Here is a 17,481-nt window from a genome sequence, read left to right on the forward strand (position 1 = left end):
GACTTTCTTAAAGTCCATTGATGGAGGAACTGTTCTGGGTTCGTCTATATCTGAAGGATGATCCTCAGGCTGAGGGTCAGCAACGTCCTCATCTGAAGGATCCTCATCTGACAACTGCTGAGAAACAAGCAAAGGGGTTGGCAATGCTTGACACGCAGCGTCCACACGCACTGGTACATTAGTAGCGGACCAGGACGCAACGTCATGTAACTGCTTGACAGTCTGTGAACTCTCAACAACAACAGGTGCGTGAGGACGCACGGCGTCCACTCGAGACTGTTTTGACTGCCTAGTCTGAGCAGTCAAAACAACTCTAGACTGCGGTGGTTGACGCTCAGCGTCAAAACAAGTCAACTCCGATGGTTGGCGAACGTCCTGAACGTCAACAGGAGCATTAGTCAGTGGCCTAACGTCCAAATGCAGCTGAAAATCCACACGAGACCGCATCGAGTGAGGCTCTACATAACGTGACTGACGTGACTTGGCTACGCCAACGTCAACAGGACGCACAAAGGTTCGTTTGGGCGGCTGAAGGCCAGGATCTCGATGAGATAAACGGCTAGGCTCAACGGGAACCTTATCGGCAGAATAGTCTTCCATAAGGGAGGCGAGCTTAGTCTGCATGTCCTGCAGTATAACCCATTTAGGGTCCACGGGAATGGGTGCGGTAAACGACGGGGTTAACGTCTGAGACGGCACAACCTTGCCTACACCAAGACTTTCTGAGCCTGTGTAACGTTGCTGCTTAGGCGGCGAGCAGTCATCCGATGACTGCAATGGGTCAGAACTGTCCCAATGACTACATCCAGGACGCTGGACCTGTCCTGAAGAGACCGACTTTCGCTTAAGGGGCCTAGAAACCTTGCTCCACGGTTTCTTATGCGAAAAGCCTTCGGAAGACGAGGAGAAAATGGGCTCTCTCGTCTTATGGTAGGGGCGATCTTGGTGAGATACGCCTGATACCATAGAGGGAACGTCTGTTCGCTGATCAAGGCCTCTCGAACCCATAAGTCGTACGACATTACTTCTCCCCTGGGCTTGGGAGCTTGCAAGAGGTCTCGGACTAGGTGAACGACAGGCACGAACAGACGAACCCTCGGTCGCAACACTGTTCACAACACTTTGCGCACTAATCACTTTCCCACTATTTTCCGCTGTGGCACTCTGACAATTAAGCTCTTTCACGTCAGCCATGAGTTGATTACGATCAGTTGCTAACGCTTCAACTCTTTCCCCCAAGGCATGAATAGCATGTAACATGTCTTGCATAGATGGTTCCTGAGTGCCAGAAGGGGGGTTAGGTACAACCACTACAGGGGAAGGATTAGGTTCAGGGGCATGTGGAGAGGAAAAATCTACTGACCTAGAGGAACTCCTCCTTACCCTATCTCTCTCTAGCCTACGTGCATACTTATCGTATTCGAGCCAATCGAATTCCGAAAGGCCCACGCATTCCTCACACCGATCTCCCAATTGACAGGTTTTACCCCGACAATTGGAACACACAGTATGTGGGTCGAGAGATGCCTTTGGAAGACGCCTATTACAGTCCCTAGCATTACACTTACGAAATCTAGGTACTTGTGAAGGGTCAGCCATTTTGAATTAGTCAAAGAAAGTCCAAAAAACAATCCAAGTCATCAACAATTAAATCTGTTCAATAAAGAGTTCAAGAGTTTAAGTTGAGGAAAAACACCTGCACTGCGAAAGCTCAAACCAAAATGAAGTACTTCACCAAATATGTTGAGAAAACTCCAGGTTATACAGCGAGTATTGATACGTCTTGTCGTCAAGGTCGACAGAGAAGAATTGAAGGGTTTGTTTACATGCAAGAGTGGTATCTGGCCGATAGTTGGCGCTGGTGGGCACACCCGCAACCTTCATAGCGATCGCTCGCGAGTTTTTGAGTGTGTTTTCTGTCGAGCCGCTGAGCAGCAGCTATTATATATTCACCGGCTAAGTTAAATATTTAAAAATGATAATTTCAAAATCATGCAGCTATAATGGAAGATTGTTTATTTATCAGCTTCATACCAACTTACAGAGGTTTCTGGCCTAGTGTAGTCTGGCCTTTCGAAGTATTACTTGCAAATATAATTTCTATACATCATCATAAATTATGTAGAATCTTATATAAATGGAGTGCAATAGTATAATGCATGCTGGTAAACATCTTTATCCCTTTAATACAGTAATCATAAAATATATACTTTATAAACTATTAATCACTTACGTATCATCATCAGCCTTCAAGAACCATTCTGCTTCATTAAGATGGTTATTGTAAACATATGTGAACGCAGCCTTCGTTTTCTCCCAAAGGTGATCCCGTCCTTCTCCTACTTTCAACCCAACAATATCAAGGTCCTTGTCTGTTGAAGGAATAAATAATGTGTTAATCAGTTAAACCTTGTCCACTGAATTCAATTCAATACAAAAAGAAAAGTCCCACAGATTTTTCTTATAAAGTACTTTATTATAATCCCAAGAACTTGATACTACTGTATTCTTAGTGTTGTAATGAGGCAGATTTGCACTCACTTGTAGGGGTGCCCTTTTACCTTGGAAGTTTCCTAATAGCTGATTGGTTGAAGTACAGTATTTTGTTTGAATAGCATCATTGGTTTCAAATAATTACCAAGTAATGTGAATCGAAACTTATTTACTAACCTAACTTTCTCTGAGAGATATATGTTTTGTCAATAAGTAATGTTAATGAATAAAGAAATTACGAAGTATAAAAGGTCTTCAACTTAAAAACTTAATAGGTTCAGGGAAGCTGTAAGTAGAAATTGGTTATTTTTAGCCTAGGGTAGGCCTAACCTGACTTTGATGCCTATGATTTCTAGCTACAATAGTCAGAAAATAGTCCTGTTTCATATGAAATAAATATCAGGTTATTGCAACTGTTGTTTCTTACTGCATTAAATGATATAATATTGTTTTATTACAGTATTTATTCATCTTATTAGATTATACTAGATTTTGATACAATATCTAAGACATATAATTTCAGTTGGATTTGTGTTTGTATATCCAAATGGTTGTAAGTTGAAAGCCTTCTGTATTGTGATGGTAAATCTAAATTTAAAGACAACGCCTGCCAAAGTCAACGACAGGTGCTTGTTTCCAGAGGTACACTGCATAATTTTGTAACTTTTTTCATATTTAAAAAAAATTGTGACATACAAAGTCATTTGAGACTTTGCCGCTGGCTTGCCTAGCAGTCACCATCTCTACCTGCTCCCCAACCGTCTGTCTCCTACTGCGTAGCCATTCCTACACCTGTGTGTGTGTGTGTGTTTGTGCATACGCACACGAGTGTCTTTGTATCTATATTTGTTTTAGTTAATAAAGGAATTCAGATTCAATGATATTACTTTTTTAGTTACATTTAATTGTCTTTCAACTCGTTAAACGCTGTTAAAAATCATATGTACAGTACTCTAAACTTATTTTTGTTTAATATATCCATCTCTCTCTCTTTCTCAAAAATTAATAGGCGTCTCTAACACTCTGACACACACACACACACACAGAGAGAGAGAGAGAGAGAGAGAGAGAGAGAGAGAGAGAGAGAGAGAGAGAGAGAGAGAGAGAGAGAGAGAGAGAGAGAGAGAGAGAGAGAGAGAGAGAGAGAGAATTTATTTAAAGAGCAGTTAATGCTATGTTTAGAGAGAAACAAAAATAGAGAGAGGACTTTTTTAAGAGCTTGTTAATGCTATCTTAGTTTTCTTTGCTTCACTTTCTTTCTTTCTTTCTGTTCATCACGCTGGCCCTTCTCACAAATGATCGTTGCCAACAATCTCTTTGTCCTTTATCCCTATTAACAAAAGGCAATCCATCTCTTCCAGGATATTGCTACGACATTTTGAAATAATGGTGATCCCCTTCGATGGTTTGACTGCTTAAATGGCTGCCTTCTGCTTGATGATTGTCGAACTAGACATATTCCGGCCATATTGTTTAGCCACATCACTCACGTGCACACTGCTCTCATGTTTTTCTATAATTTCTTGCTTCAATTCCAATGAAAGAATTGCCTTCTTCCTCTTCTCACCACTACTAATACCTGTACTGAAACTTAACTTCTTAGGCACCATGATTATAGGTAAAATAAAAAAGGAAACATGAGAAAAGGAAGATAATAAGCACTGTTAATAACAGACCGAACAGAGGACAACCACACGATACACATGAGAACAGAGAACAGACCAACTCGAAGCTCAATGGCGTCCCTCCGACGTGCTGCCATCTACCGGCGTAAACAAGATCTACATCGGATGTTGGAGCATGACTTCGGGTGTCGAGACAAAAATTTGATCTTATTTTACTTCGGATGTTGGAACAAGCGTATGTAAAGACAATCGTAAGTAGATGTTCCACTGTATTTACAAAAGAGCAGGTCTTATTGTAAACTGTACACACTAAACTGAATAAATATACTGTATAGTAACACCAAATTTTTATAATAGCCTATCAGCTATCTTTGCAACACAAAAGAAGCAGGGCTTCTGGGCCTCATACTACCATTAGTACAGTGCAGGAACCACAGGATGTACGCAAAAAATATTTTCCGAGTATAAGGACATTTCTTAAACTTTAACACAAAAGTTTCCCTTACCATATTTAATAAATTCTGGAGTAAGCAGAATGCATCTATACTATGGAAATAAAAAAATGACGGTACTGTATGATATTTCTTCAAGAAGGTAATAGAGGAGACATTTATAAAAGAAATGTATACAAAAGACAATAGAGCATACCTTCTTCAGAGCTGATAAAGATGAATTTGTTACATCTTCTGACCCATGTCGCCCTCACGTGACGTGCTTTTTTTTCATGATTCTTTGGATTAGTCATAATCCAGCAAAGAACACGCACCTTATTCCTTAGGTCTTCAGCCTGTGCGGCTTCACCTATAAGATTAAGTTTGAAAACATTGATTATTAATGGTAAAAACCATACATTATAGCTAAGCTATTCATACAATTGATGCCTATAACAAACAACGTATGCAAACCAAGTTTGAGCACACTTCTCTAAGGACCTTAGTTAGAGTTGCTATTGGAAAAGCTATTGTTAAAAATTCATAATTTATCAAAGAAAAAAAATAAGTAAACTGCTATCTAACCATACACATTAAATTAAAATAAAAAAGATAATGATGACTTCTAAGACAAAAACAGAATTTTAATAAAATTTACTTCAATACTCACATGATGTTCATATTGCTTCTTCTCCTAAAAGCTCAGTTTAATCGACCTTAACTTATATAACTTTTAAATTTTTATATTTTCACCTTTTCCTTCCTTCAATAAACAAATGAACTTAGTAAAGGAATGGGCATTGTAACAGTGAATGGTAAATGACAAGCCATTCTCTTTGTCCCATCAGTTCCAAAGTCAAAATTATCACTATCCTCTTGACAACACGAGGCAGTGTGGAGGAGTGTGGCCATATATTGAATATCAGACGAGTACAGAAATAAGAAATTTAATTATTAAAATCCTGTTCATGTCTATGAACCTCACCTGATGTTCATATAGCTGACTCCCAATCTCCATTGGTGGGGGGACACCAGTGAAGGAAAGAGATAGGATAAATCTAATTTAAAGCAATATTCCAAGGTTATAATCTAGATTACCTTTTAACAAAGTATCTCAAAATATGATTTTGAGATACTGGACTTTATTGATAAATAAAGCTATTTAAAATACCAGATGATAGTTAGTCTCAGTGATACTTCTTTATCTAAATGATACTTTTATTGATACCAAATCAATTATTAAATCAGAACCCCCAATACTTATAGATGAAAGAGTTAAAAACCAACCGAAATCAAAATTAATGAAGACCACAGCACTGCAGCCACAACATCGTGAGAAAATGACAAATTCGGAGATAATTTGTATTTTTCCTAACCATACAAACCTTAGCTATTTACATTGGGTGTACCTTTTAGCGTAGCTGAAATGACGAGCCAATAGTTTTTAACGAGGGTTAACTACCCCCGTGCTAGTTAGTGGGGGTAGGGGAAGGGATAGCTTGCTACCCCCCCCCCCACACACACCGGTGATTTGCTTCACTTCACTTAGAGGTAGGACTTGACTTGGGGGCCAGGGCTGGCGGGCAAATATGTGTAAATAGCTAAGGTTTGTATGGTTAGGAAAAATACAAATTATCTCCGAATTTGTCATTTGTTCCATAACCAAAATACAAACCATGCTATTTACATTGGGTGACTTACCCCTTAGGAAGGGTGGAAAGTCCCCAGCCTTACTGACTTCGGCTTTGCCCGAGGACTCCGTCCCTCAGTGAGTAGCACTTGAGAGAGGGAGCCCCTGCACCTCACAAGTTCCTTGCTTCGCTAGGAACGAGTGGCCTACATAAGTTGTGTGTGGAGGAAAGTGTGACTCGTCCTATGAAGTTGACCTTGAGACCTTTAGATAGGAATCTAGGATAGGACGTTCCCAATACCACCTCGTCAGGGTATGGGGGACGCAACAGTATCAAGCTTAATACTAAAAGCACAAGGAAGCATGGGTTAAAAGCACAAGGAAGCATGGGTTACCTGCAGAGGTCGAGGTCAGCTATGCGAGGACCAGGATGCTGCTTCCCCAAGAGAGGGGAGAATGAAGAAAGAAGTAAGGGTCAGACATACTCTTTCATTCACGCAGACTAAAACCGGGTAACAACGCCCTCAACCTACAGCTACTTGTCCAAAAAGGAGCCTGAGGTTAGACCAGCTGTTGTGCAGCCACCACAGGGCCGATAGAAAATGTATCGAGGCTCCTGTGGGTCACGTCCTGCAGGTAGTGGGCTGTGAAGGTCGTTTGGTGCTTCCACACCCCAGCTTGCAAGACCTGCATCACAGAGATATTTCTCTTGAAGGCCAGGGACGTAGCGATGCCCCTGACATCGTGCGCTCTTGGGCGACATGACGGAGGAGGGTCTGGATTCAAGGCGTGGTGGATAACCCTTCGAATCCAGGCCGAGATGGTGTTCCTGGGGACCCTCCTCTTCGTCCTACCTGTGCTTACAAACAATGCTCGCACTTGAGGACGGACTGCAGCTGTTCTCTTCAAGTAGTACCTCAGACACCTCACTGGACATAGTAGCAACTGGTCTGGGTCGCTTGTTACAGAGCGGAGACTCGCGATCCTGAAAGAGTCGAACCAAGGATCCGGCACCCTAAGATTCTGAGTCTTGGCAACAAACTCAGGGACGAACCTGAACGTTACCTCCCCCCATCATCTTGAATGGGAGATGTCGTACGAGAGACCATGAAGTTCACTAACCCGCTTGGCTGAAGCCAAAGCGAGCAGAAAAGCCGTCTTCCAAGACAGGTGGCGATTGGAGGCCTGGCGTAATGGTTCGAAGGGAGGTCTCTTAAGAGCCCTGAGGACCCGAATCACGTTCCAAGGAGGAGGTCTCACTTCCGACTGGGGGCAGGTAAGTTCATAGCTACGTATGAGTAGAGAGAGTTCTAGCGAGGAAGAAATGTCCACGCCTTTCAACCTGAAAGCCAAGATTAAGGCTGAGCGATAGCCTTTCACTGCCGAGACAGAAAGGCGCATTTAATCCCGCAGATATACGAGGAGGTCCGCTATTGCTGGAATAGTGGCATCGAGTGGAGAGATACCCCTCCCACGACACCAACCACAAAAGACTCTCCACTTCACCTGGTAGACTCCCTCAGAGGACTTTCGCAGGTGCCGAGACATTCTCTCCGCAACCTGTTGCGAAAAGCCTCTCTCCGTGAGGAGGCGCTGGACAGTCTCCAGGCGAGGCCATGGCCTTGTGAGGGACGTTGGAGTGGGGTTGTCTGAGAATCTTGTGTCGTGGAGGAAGTTCTCTCGGGAGCTCCGTCAGGAGCTGCAGAAGGTCTGGGAACCATTCCGCGTGATGCCATAGCGGAGCTACCAGAGTCATCGAACAGTTGACCGATAGTCTGGTCCTGTTGAGCACCCTTCTCATCAGACAGAACGGTGGGAAGGCGTACACGTCGATGTTGTCCCACCGATGCTGGAAAGCATCTTGCCAGAGAGCCTTGGGGTCCGGGACTGGGGAGCAGTACAGAGGCAGCTTGAAATTCAACGCTGTCGCAAACAGGTCCACGGTCGTGGAACCCCACAAAGTCAGGACTTTGTTGGCTATCTGAGGATCCAAAGACCACTCGGTACTCACTATCTGCAGACTGTCGGCCCCCACCCTTCTTTTGACGCGTCCGAAAAAAGTGTCAATTCTGGGGGGAGGACGAGAAGACTCACTCCCTTTCGCAGGTTCTCGTCGACCGGCCACCACCGCAGGTCCGTCCGTTCCAAAGATCCTATCGGGACCTGAATGTCCGGGGAATCGGATCCTTGATTCCACCTGGACTTGAGCCGCCACTGCAGGGATCTCATCCTGAGGCGGCCGTTTGGAACCAGACGAGCCAGGGAGGACAGGTGACCTAAGAGATGCAACCACGATTGGGCGGGAAGCTCTTCTCGCCTGAGGAAGGGTTGCGCCACCCTCCTCAGCCTTGCTATCCTGTTGTCTGATGGCAAGGCTTTGTGGAGATTGGTGTCTATCAGCATGCCTAGATAAACCAGTCGTTGGGACGGCTGCAGAGAGGACTTCTCGAGGTTTACCACGATCCCCAGATCCTGGCAAAGACCTAGAAGCCTGTCTCGGTGCCGAAGAAGGGTCAACTCCGAGTCTGCTAGGATCAGCCAGTCGTCCAGATAACGAAAGAGACGGATGCCGTTCCTGTGCGCCCAAGATGAAATCAGGGTGAAAACACTGGTGAACACCTGAGGTGCCGTGGAGAGACCGAAACACAGCACCTTGAACTGGTAGATCTTGTTGTCTAGGCAGAATCTCAAGTACTTCCTGGAAGACGGATGGATTGGGATCTGGAAGTACGCGTCCTCGAGATCCAGTGTGCACATGAAGTCTAAAGGTCTCACCGCAAGTCTGACCGTGTCCGCTGTCTCCATGCTGATCCGAGTTTGCTTGACAAACCCATTCAGAGCCGAGAGGTCGATGACAGGTCTCCAGCCTCCAGACGCCTTCTTTACAAGAAAGAGTCGACTGAAGAAGCCTGGGGAGCCGTCGACGACCTCCTGGAGAGCATCCTTCTTGAGCATGGTCTCGACTTCTGCCCGAAGGGCCAGCCCCTTTGCCGATCCCGTGGCATAGGAGCTCAACGACACTGGATTCGCTGTCAGGGGATTCGCCGATCACCAAAACCGTCCAAGCATCGGCCCCGTGTTGCTGCCACCTGTGCACGCAACGTCGAAGGCATCCCCCCACAGGTGGACACGCGGGGGGATTGCCACTCCTAGTGTTTGCGGCTGCGGCCGCTCCCTCTAGGAGTCTTGCCTCCCCTGGAGGACTTACCGCCCCTCTTGACCTTGGCTGGAAAGGGCTGGGGCTTAGACACCACTTTCTTAGCTGCCGGTGCCTGCTTCGGTGCCTTACGAGGCTGCTGCTGCTGTTGCTGCGGAGCTGGAGGCTTATAGGGCCGAGCTGTAAGGGCCCTATGGAGGAGGGAGTCCTGGCTAGATTTCCTCCACCTCTCAGCCGTTCGCTCCATATCCTGTGGCTCCAACAGATTCTCCCCAAGGAGGGAAGCATGTCTGAGCCTACAGACATCCACGGCGGGGACCTTCGGGTGGAACCTCTCGGTCACCGCATCGCGCCGCTTCAATACCGAGTTGGCCCACAGGGGGAAGTGACCTGGTGGGCCAGGAACTCGATGGAGCGGGTGCCCGAGAGTAAGAAGGTCTCCAGGGCCTTCCTATTGGTCTCCTTAGACAAGTCCTCGGAGCGCAATAGGATGCCCAGAGTTCCTAGCCATATATCCAGCCACGAAGTGGCCTGCATGGCGCACTTCGCGACCTTCTCATGGCTCAGGATCTCCGACGCCGAGAACGATACCTGCTGGGCGGAGAGCTTCTCGAAAGGAACTCCCTTAGCCAGCTCTTCTACGGAGTGATGGAGAGGAAGAGCGCGACTAGACTCACCCAAGATCTCAAAATACCTCCTCTGCTGGAGACGAGGAGGTGGGACGAGTTTGTTCCCGGCAGAGGAACGACTGGAGGAGGCAAGAATCGCGAGTTGGGCATTGGCCCTGGCTCTGGCACTCTTCAATCCCCGAGACCAGGGCAGAGCCGCACTGGTCTTAGGGGCCTTCTGAACATCGAACACTTGGTCCAGGACCGTGTCCTTGCCTTCTTGGGGGGCGATCACGGGATCCATGAACCCGTTGAGTTGCCTCATCAGGCTCAGGACCTGCCAGAAGGCATGTTCAGATTCCTGCTGGTCTCCTCCTTGTGGGCTGGCAGCTAAGTCTCCCGTCCCCGGAATCTCTTGCTGGGGCGAAGCGTGGACGTTCTCCCGGGGAGCAGCGGGTTCCTGGCGAATCCTCGAAGACGATTTCGGGATGGTCTTGGAGTCCTTGGGTTCCCTCCTGGGAGGGATACAGGATCCAAACAAAGAGGTTCGGAGAGCACCTTCCGCGCGAGACGATTCTCCTCCATGACGAGAAGGCTCCCCCCTTGGTGCCAAGGGGGAGACTGTCACCTTACTGGACTCACCCGAGGACGGAAAAGCCTCGTCCACGGGAGAAGGAGAAAACGCCTGCGAAGGGGATGGGGCCTTCCCGACAGACCTCTTAGGAACCAACTTCTCCCTGGGGAAAGTCACCACGAAGTCCACTCCTCTCCTTCTCTTCAGCGGAGGTGAGGCAGTCGTTGGCTTGTGACCCTGATTGGCGAGTGCTGGCTTCATAGCCTTCACTAACGCCCGCATCAGAGGACCAAACCAAGTCTGTCGCTCCACGGACACAGAGTCCGAAATCCCCGCTGGAGGGAAGGGGATCGGGCAATCCTTCGGAGTGGACACCACTGGACCTGCCTGAAAAGAAAAAGGGGAAGAAAGACGCACTGACCTCTCTGAAGTGTCTTCCCTGTCCTGCACAAGAGCCTTGCGCTTTGGTGGAGGCGATCCTGAGCGCGGTCTGGCGACACGCGTTGCTGCTGCTTCACGGGCTGCGAAATTCGGCGCGAACGGTGGTCGCGCATAGGCGAACAGGCGAACGGTCGCGCGGGCGTGCAGGCGAGCGGTCACGCAGGCGAGTGGGCACGAGGGCGTACAGGCGAACGAGCGCGTGGGCGAGCCGGTGAACGAATGCGTTGGCGCGTCGGCGAGGGAGCGTGTTGACGCGCGGGCGAGCGCGAACGCTCCGAAGATCGCTGACGACGATGGTCAGGAGACCTGTAGCGCGTGGGAGAGCAATTGCGAGCAGGCGATCGGTGGTGCGCTGGTGAACGCTGGCGCGCAGGCGAGCGATGGCGCGTTGGCGCATGGTGACGCGTTGGCGGGCGATAGCGTGTAGATCGCGTAGGCGAACGACCACACGAGGGCGAGCTAACAGAGGGCGACCCATGTCCTTCCAGATCTTCTGGGCGACGGCGCGTTGGAGAACGCTTGCGCGCAGGCGATAGGTAACGCGGGCGGTCTGGAGATCGCCGATGTTCAGGTGATCGCTGACGCGCAGGAGAACGCTGACGAGCAGGCGATTGTTGAATCGTCTGTGATCGCTGGCAAGCAAGAGGGCGACGCGTGGGATCCTGTGAGGGAACAGTTGGCGCGGGGCGCAAAGGCGAACGTTCACGAACAGGAACAGGAACAGGAGGCGCGTGGGCGTACGTGCGTTTTAGAAACACGCGCTGGAGAACGCGAGCGATGTTGCGCAGGAACAAGCTGAGGATCGCGAGGGCGCTCAGGAGACTGATGGTGCGCGGGGCGCACAACAGGAACTGCAGGATATTCGGAGACCACAGGGGAGCGCTGGCGAGCAGTGGGGCGATGGTCCTCAAAAGAGCGCTGACGAACAGGAGAGCGCTGACGGTCAGAAGAGCGCTGACGAGCAGGAGAGCGCCTGTGCGCTAACACTGCAGAAGGGCGAGCAGGGGAACACTGGCGCGCTGGGCGCTCAACAGGAACAACAGGTTGAATGATGTCTTCAGGAGAGCGCTGGCGAGACGAGGGGCGATCATCAGGAGAGCGCTGGCGAGACGAGGGGCGATCATCAGGAGAGCGCTGGCGAACAGGAGATCGCTGACGAACAGGAGAGCGCTGACGAGCAGGAGAGCGCCTGTGCGCTAACACTGCACGCGCAAGGGAAGAATCCCTTTGCCCCGAAGGGACCGATGCCCGTCGGGTGATGAGGTCAGGTTGCTGAACATCTACCCCAGAAGTAGGAGGTCTTGAAGGCGTAAGAGACCGATCCCCAGAGAGGTCTAAGGAAGCTGGAGCTGCAGGCTGTTTACGGCGAGGAGAGTCCCCTTCAGAGGAAGAAGGAGAAGATCCAAAAAGGCGCCTCTTAAAACCCTTATAAGGAGACGGGAGGCCCTTGCGACGCAGCGGACGGTGAGCCTTACGGCGAAGGCGGCCACGAGGAAGATCATCAGGACCATCAGTCCTCCGAAGGGGAGTCTCAGTCAAAGCACTCCCCTTAGAAGGAGGCTGGACTGCAGAAGAGCCCACGGGACTCCCTTCCCCCTTCGAAGGATGTACGGGAGGGGGAGGAGAGCCGTCGGCACCAACATCCACAACTGCACCTGCAGAGGATTGACCCGCCCCGTCGGAAGCCTCTGTCACCACGACGTCGACGATAGACAGAGGATCTACCTCTGCTATCTCCGGCGACTGCTTAACAGCGGCCCCTAACTGGACAAGGTCAATCAGGGCTATCCTGGAGGGCAGGCCCTTAAGCGCCAGGGAAGCCCAAATCTGAAAAAGATCATCGTTAGACAAAGATTCATCAATAACCTCCCCCGGAGGAGGCGGAGGAACCGCCCCGCTATGGGAGGTGACGCCCTCTCCCCCCAACCCAAGGTCGGGAAACAGAACTAGGGGCTGCGCTCCCACTCGGCCGACTCTCCTCAGGAGCCGACCGAGGGGGAGCTTCGGAGGAGGTTTGGGCGGCGAAAGAAGAGTCCCGAGAACCTTCCTCCTTCAAGGCAACCCCAGATGGAGAACGATCTCTCTTGGACTTCTTCTTACGCCGGCGGCCAAACCTCTTCCACTGGGAGGCAGACCACTCCCTGCACTCACTACACGTATTTTCCTGATCACACCGTCGGCCTCGACACTGCGGGCAAAGGGTGTGAGGATCAGTGTCCACGGCCGACATAAAAGTACCACAAGGGCGGCCGGCAATTCCAGGGCACTTGCGCATAGCGAACAATAAAGGTGGTCAACTTCTAACACACACACACACAAACTGAAAGAAAAAGCAGAAAAAGATTAAAGGCTGTCAACGAGGACGATGGACAGACACGTCTGTTCATCGCCGGAGCCAAAAGTGAAGTGAAGCAAATCACCGGTGTGTGGGGGGGGAGGGGTAGCAAGCTATCCCTTCCCCTACCCCCGCTAACTAGCGCGGGGGTAGTTAACCCTCGTTAAAAACTATTGGCTCGTCATTTCAGCTACGCTAAAAGGTAAACCCAATGTAAATAGCGTGGTTTGTATTTCGGTTACGGAACAATCCACTTTTCCTACTGGACTTGAAATAAATATGGAATCTAAATATTCTTGATCTATTTTATTTTTAAGTGTTCTCTACACATAAAAAAGTACTATTTCAGGTTTTAAAAAATCAAATTAAAATTCCTATAAAATTTTTGATAATCTGATAACTTTTATTTTGTTTTGCAAAGTTGCAAATTTCCAATTGAAAAGGATCATTAAAGATATAAAATCATCATACCAGCTATGTCTCAATCGACTCTTCATTCTTTTTTCAATATGTAAAAAATTCAGAAGATAATTTTAAATGTCTCAAAAACAAAAGCATTTCCCAAGGTATGGGTGGATTATGGAAGGGTTTTTTACTATGTTTCTGGAAGAGTTTTTCGTCTTTTGCCTACTAATATATTTTTTCTTACTGCAAATGAGGGAGTTTTAGCATATAACTTTTTATAATGGTACCCATTTTGGTTGGCCCTCTACAAATGACACAGCAGATAGAGAATCAGGACAGATTGTACAGAAACCATTAAATCGAAGATAAAAGAAAAAAAAAACCTAAATTTTTCAAGTTGTACATTAAAATATACTGTATTGTACAGTACTTCTAAATGAAATATTCAAAGACATATAGTACTTAAGAGAAACTCATGTTAGCACATGATTCCTACCTTATTAACTAAAAACAATAGAGTACAGTAATACCCCTCTACGTTGGTTCATCAAATGTCATTTCCGACTTTACGTCACACCCTCAAGCATTCAAAATAAAAATGAATCCCCTTTACAGTGTTCTACCTAACTTTACGCCTCTACACTACACAATAACAAACTGAACTGAACTGTGCTTTACTTGGAAGCATACTAATGTAAATATCAGGATTTTATAAAATGATAGCAGGTTGTAAGTATCTTTTCATGTTCAATTTATGTTTATGGCACATATAGGTCACTTTATGGGGAGAAAATAAGACCTAAATCAAAAGCTGACTCACATCAGGTTTCTTGGAATCAATGAACGACGTTAGGTGAGGTATTACTGTACTTCAAAATTAAACAATCAAAGAAAATACCAGCACAGGAGTTCTACCTTTTCAAACAGCACAGAGGAGGGAAACTATAGTGAGAATCTAGGAATGAAACACACCTGCATGATGAAGTTCATGGTTGGAATGCATGGACACACTGGCCAAAGGGCCAGCAGCATTTTCCAGATCTGCATGACTATGGGCATGGCCTTCGACATCACGAGGCGGGCTAAAAGACATTAAATTTATTAATTACATTTCATATTTTACCAAACATTAGGCAATAACAAAGATTTATGTTAAAACTGTTTTATATGTGAATAGTAAGACACCTCAGCGAGAGAGAGAGAGAGAGAGAGAGAGAGAGAGAGAGAGAGAGAGAGAGAGAGAGAGAGAAAGAGAGAGAGAGAATGTATTCATATAACTAATAAAAATAGCTTTAAACGAAATGTGTGAAAACCATATAAAATTAAATGTAAATACACAAGCATAACATTAAAAGTAAAAATATGTCACGATCTATTATTTATTTATCAATATGAAAGAAAAATAAATCGCTAATGTGTTTGATATGCATAGTAGCATTGTGCATCCTTACTTACCAGAAAGTACTGATCATTGTTTTTTAACTTGAATATGTACTTATTGATATAAAATTAATTGTAAATAGATAATTATCAGACTAAAAGGAAAAATATGTTAAGATCTTTCATTTCATTACTGAATTGAAAGAAAAATAAACTGCTAATACATTTTATATGCATATGTTGTAGCATTGTGCATTCGTACATACCACGTAGTACAGTTCATTGTGATTTTTAACTTGCATATTTTATGTATTGATATAATATTAATTTAAAATAAATAATCATTAGACTAAAAGGAAAAATATGTTACGATCTGTTATTCATTTATTTATATACCGAAATTAAAGAAAAATAAATCACTTATGTGTTTGACATGCATACGTCTTGGCATTGTGCGTTTGTACATACAATAGTTTTGTTTAGTGTTTTTTAACTTCAAAATGTACTTGCTTGATATAAAATTCATTGTAAATAAACAGAGAGAGAGAGAGAGAGAGAGAGAGAGAGAGAGAGAGAGAGAGAGAGAGAGAGAGAGAGAGAGAGAGAGAGAGAGAGAGAGGTGACAAGTGATGCGTCATAGTGTGTATGTAGATGGGTAATAAGTTATTTTGCACTAAATTTATAAAATAACTTTTACCCCTTACCAATCTGACTATTGACTAGTATAGTCACCATTATTTGCCAATAAGGCGATGCATAAAAATACAAATACAAAACCCTTTGTGTTTTGTACTTTAGTATACACTAACAAACTAACACAATTCTTTGAAGAATACATGACAGAATAGATTTTGTAATCTTAATGCTTTTTTCTCACTTGTAAATCCAATATGCACCACAAAAAAAAAAGCGATTTTGATGTAGGAAAAATCTATTTTGGGCGAGATAGCCATGTCGTCCTGATGGAAGTTCCTTTAGGCAGATTCCTACTGTATAATATTTCTGTGAGTGATATTACAAGAGAATTACCGTCAGGTATCACTGGGTTCTAACCCCCGGAACGACTATCCTAAGATATCGTGTATAATCAGGGAGGTACATGTATCCGTAGATAATCATAGATATCTGCACCCCAAACAGAATTAACCCAGTCTAGGAATCTAAGGAGGAGGATAGGTGAGGAGCCGTTACATATCCTCTCCCTTCATAGTACTACTCGACCCTGATAAACTCATTCTACTTTTCGCAGCTTACCTACGCGTTCGTTTCTTTGTCAAGAGCGCCTTTTCTCAACTTTTCGGAGTTGTTTCCTCGCATTATGGCCTCCCTTTAGTCGTCAAAGTTGGGTAACCTCCTATTTCATAGTTTGATTTAGCTGTAACTGCTTTTGATCCCTTCGCGGAGTGGTTATTTGACTTATTTATGGCAATGAGGGAGTGGGGCGCTCTGAGTCCTGCTAGCTTTTGGGCGCCATTTTGTGTGCATTTCTGCTAAAGGGCATTAGAGACAATCTGTATCCAATGTCTGAATATCACATATCAGAAACGATATGCATTCGTGATCAAACTTAGACCTCCAAATAGTATCTTAAAAACAACAGTATGCCCAACCACAGAATACACCAAGGCTCCAAATATCACATATTTGGTAGAGCAGTAGAGGCTGTGAGGTGGGGGACCTAAAAGGCCATTCGGTCTGACGTCCGAAGCACTGTTTGCTGAGTGGGTGGTCTGAAGTTGATTCAACAGCCTTGCACCAGATAAATGCTTGGTAATGACTCCTCAAAGCATGCAGAGACAGTGATTCTTGGGTTGGTGGAAGTTTTTTTGAGCCTAAGTCGATGGAACAATTCCACTAAGTGCATTGGCAGAAGTTACCTTTGATGTGGAACTGTAGAGTTCTGACAACAAAGATCTTTATGTTAGCCATACATGTAAGTACAAGTGGGCTTCAACTAAGGTCCTTTAAGAGCTAGGGATATTCTATGTATGATTTCCCCATAGAATGGTAGAATGTTTTCTATGCTCAGAGAATTGACTTGTTATGTCTGACCCTGTTGAGGCATGGTAGGCCTGGAGATTGTTATGAACTCCAACATATAAACTCTCTCTAACACTATGCACAGAACACCAGTGTCTCTGGAGCAGACAATGACTGAAAAATTTGTGCATTTCTACCTGTATAGTGCAGTACACTTTTTGTGTTGGCCTTTTCATGGGATGAGTTTAGGTGGCTAACCACTTGAAACAACAGGGAACCTGTCCCCACCAGATCCCACAACTTCGTAGTTAGCAGAGTCATTGCTTTCACAAGGATTTGCTCCCTAAGGAAGTCGATCAGGTTTATCTTGTTCTCTTGCAATGAGATAAATGTTCACCAAACTGCAGGAAGACACACACCAC

The 17,481-nt window shown here is 46.0% G+C and overlaps 1 protein-coding gene across 5 annotated transcripts in view; it reads right to left on the minus strand.

The window, feature by feature from the left end:
• LOC137634256 (glycoprotein-N-acetylgalactosamine 3-beta-galactosyltransferase 1-like) overlaps positions 1-17,481 on the minus strand; it is a 137,466-nt gene that overhangs the window by 60,376 nt on the left and 59,609 nt on the right. For all 5 annotated transcript variants that reach the window (XM_068366537.1, XM_068366540.1, XM_068366539.1 and 2 more), the window contains 3 exons: positions 14,672-14,781; positions 4,767-4,919; positions 2,234-2,372 (listed from right to left, as the gene is read on the minus strand). In XM_068366537.1, coding sequence (XP_068222638.1) covers positions 2,234-2,372; positions 4,767-4,919; positions 14,672-14,781 — 402 coding nt within the window. The remainder of the gene's footprint in view (positions 1-2,233; positions 2,373-4,766; positions 4,920-14,671; positions 14,782-17,481) is intronic.

Source organism: Palaemon carinicauda, chromosome 44 (genome assembly GCF_036898095.1).
Source record: "Palaemon carinicauda isolate YSFRI2023 chromosome 44, ASM3689809v2, whole genome shotgun sequence".
In the NCBI taxonomy this organism is placed as follows: domain Eukaryota; kingdom Metazoa; phylum Arthropoda; class Malacostraca; order Decapoda; family Palaemonidae; genus Palaemon; species Palaemon carinicauda.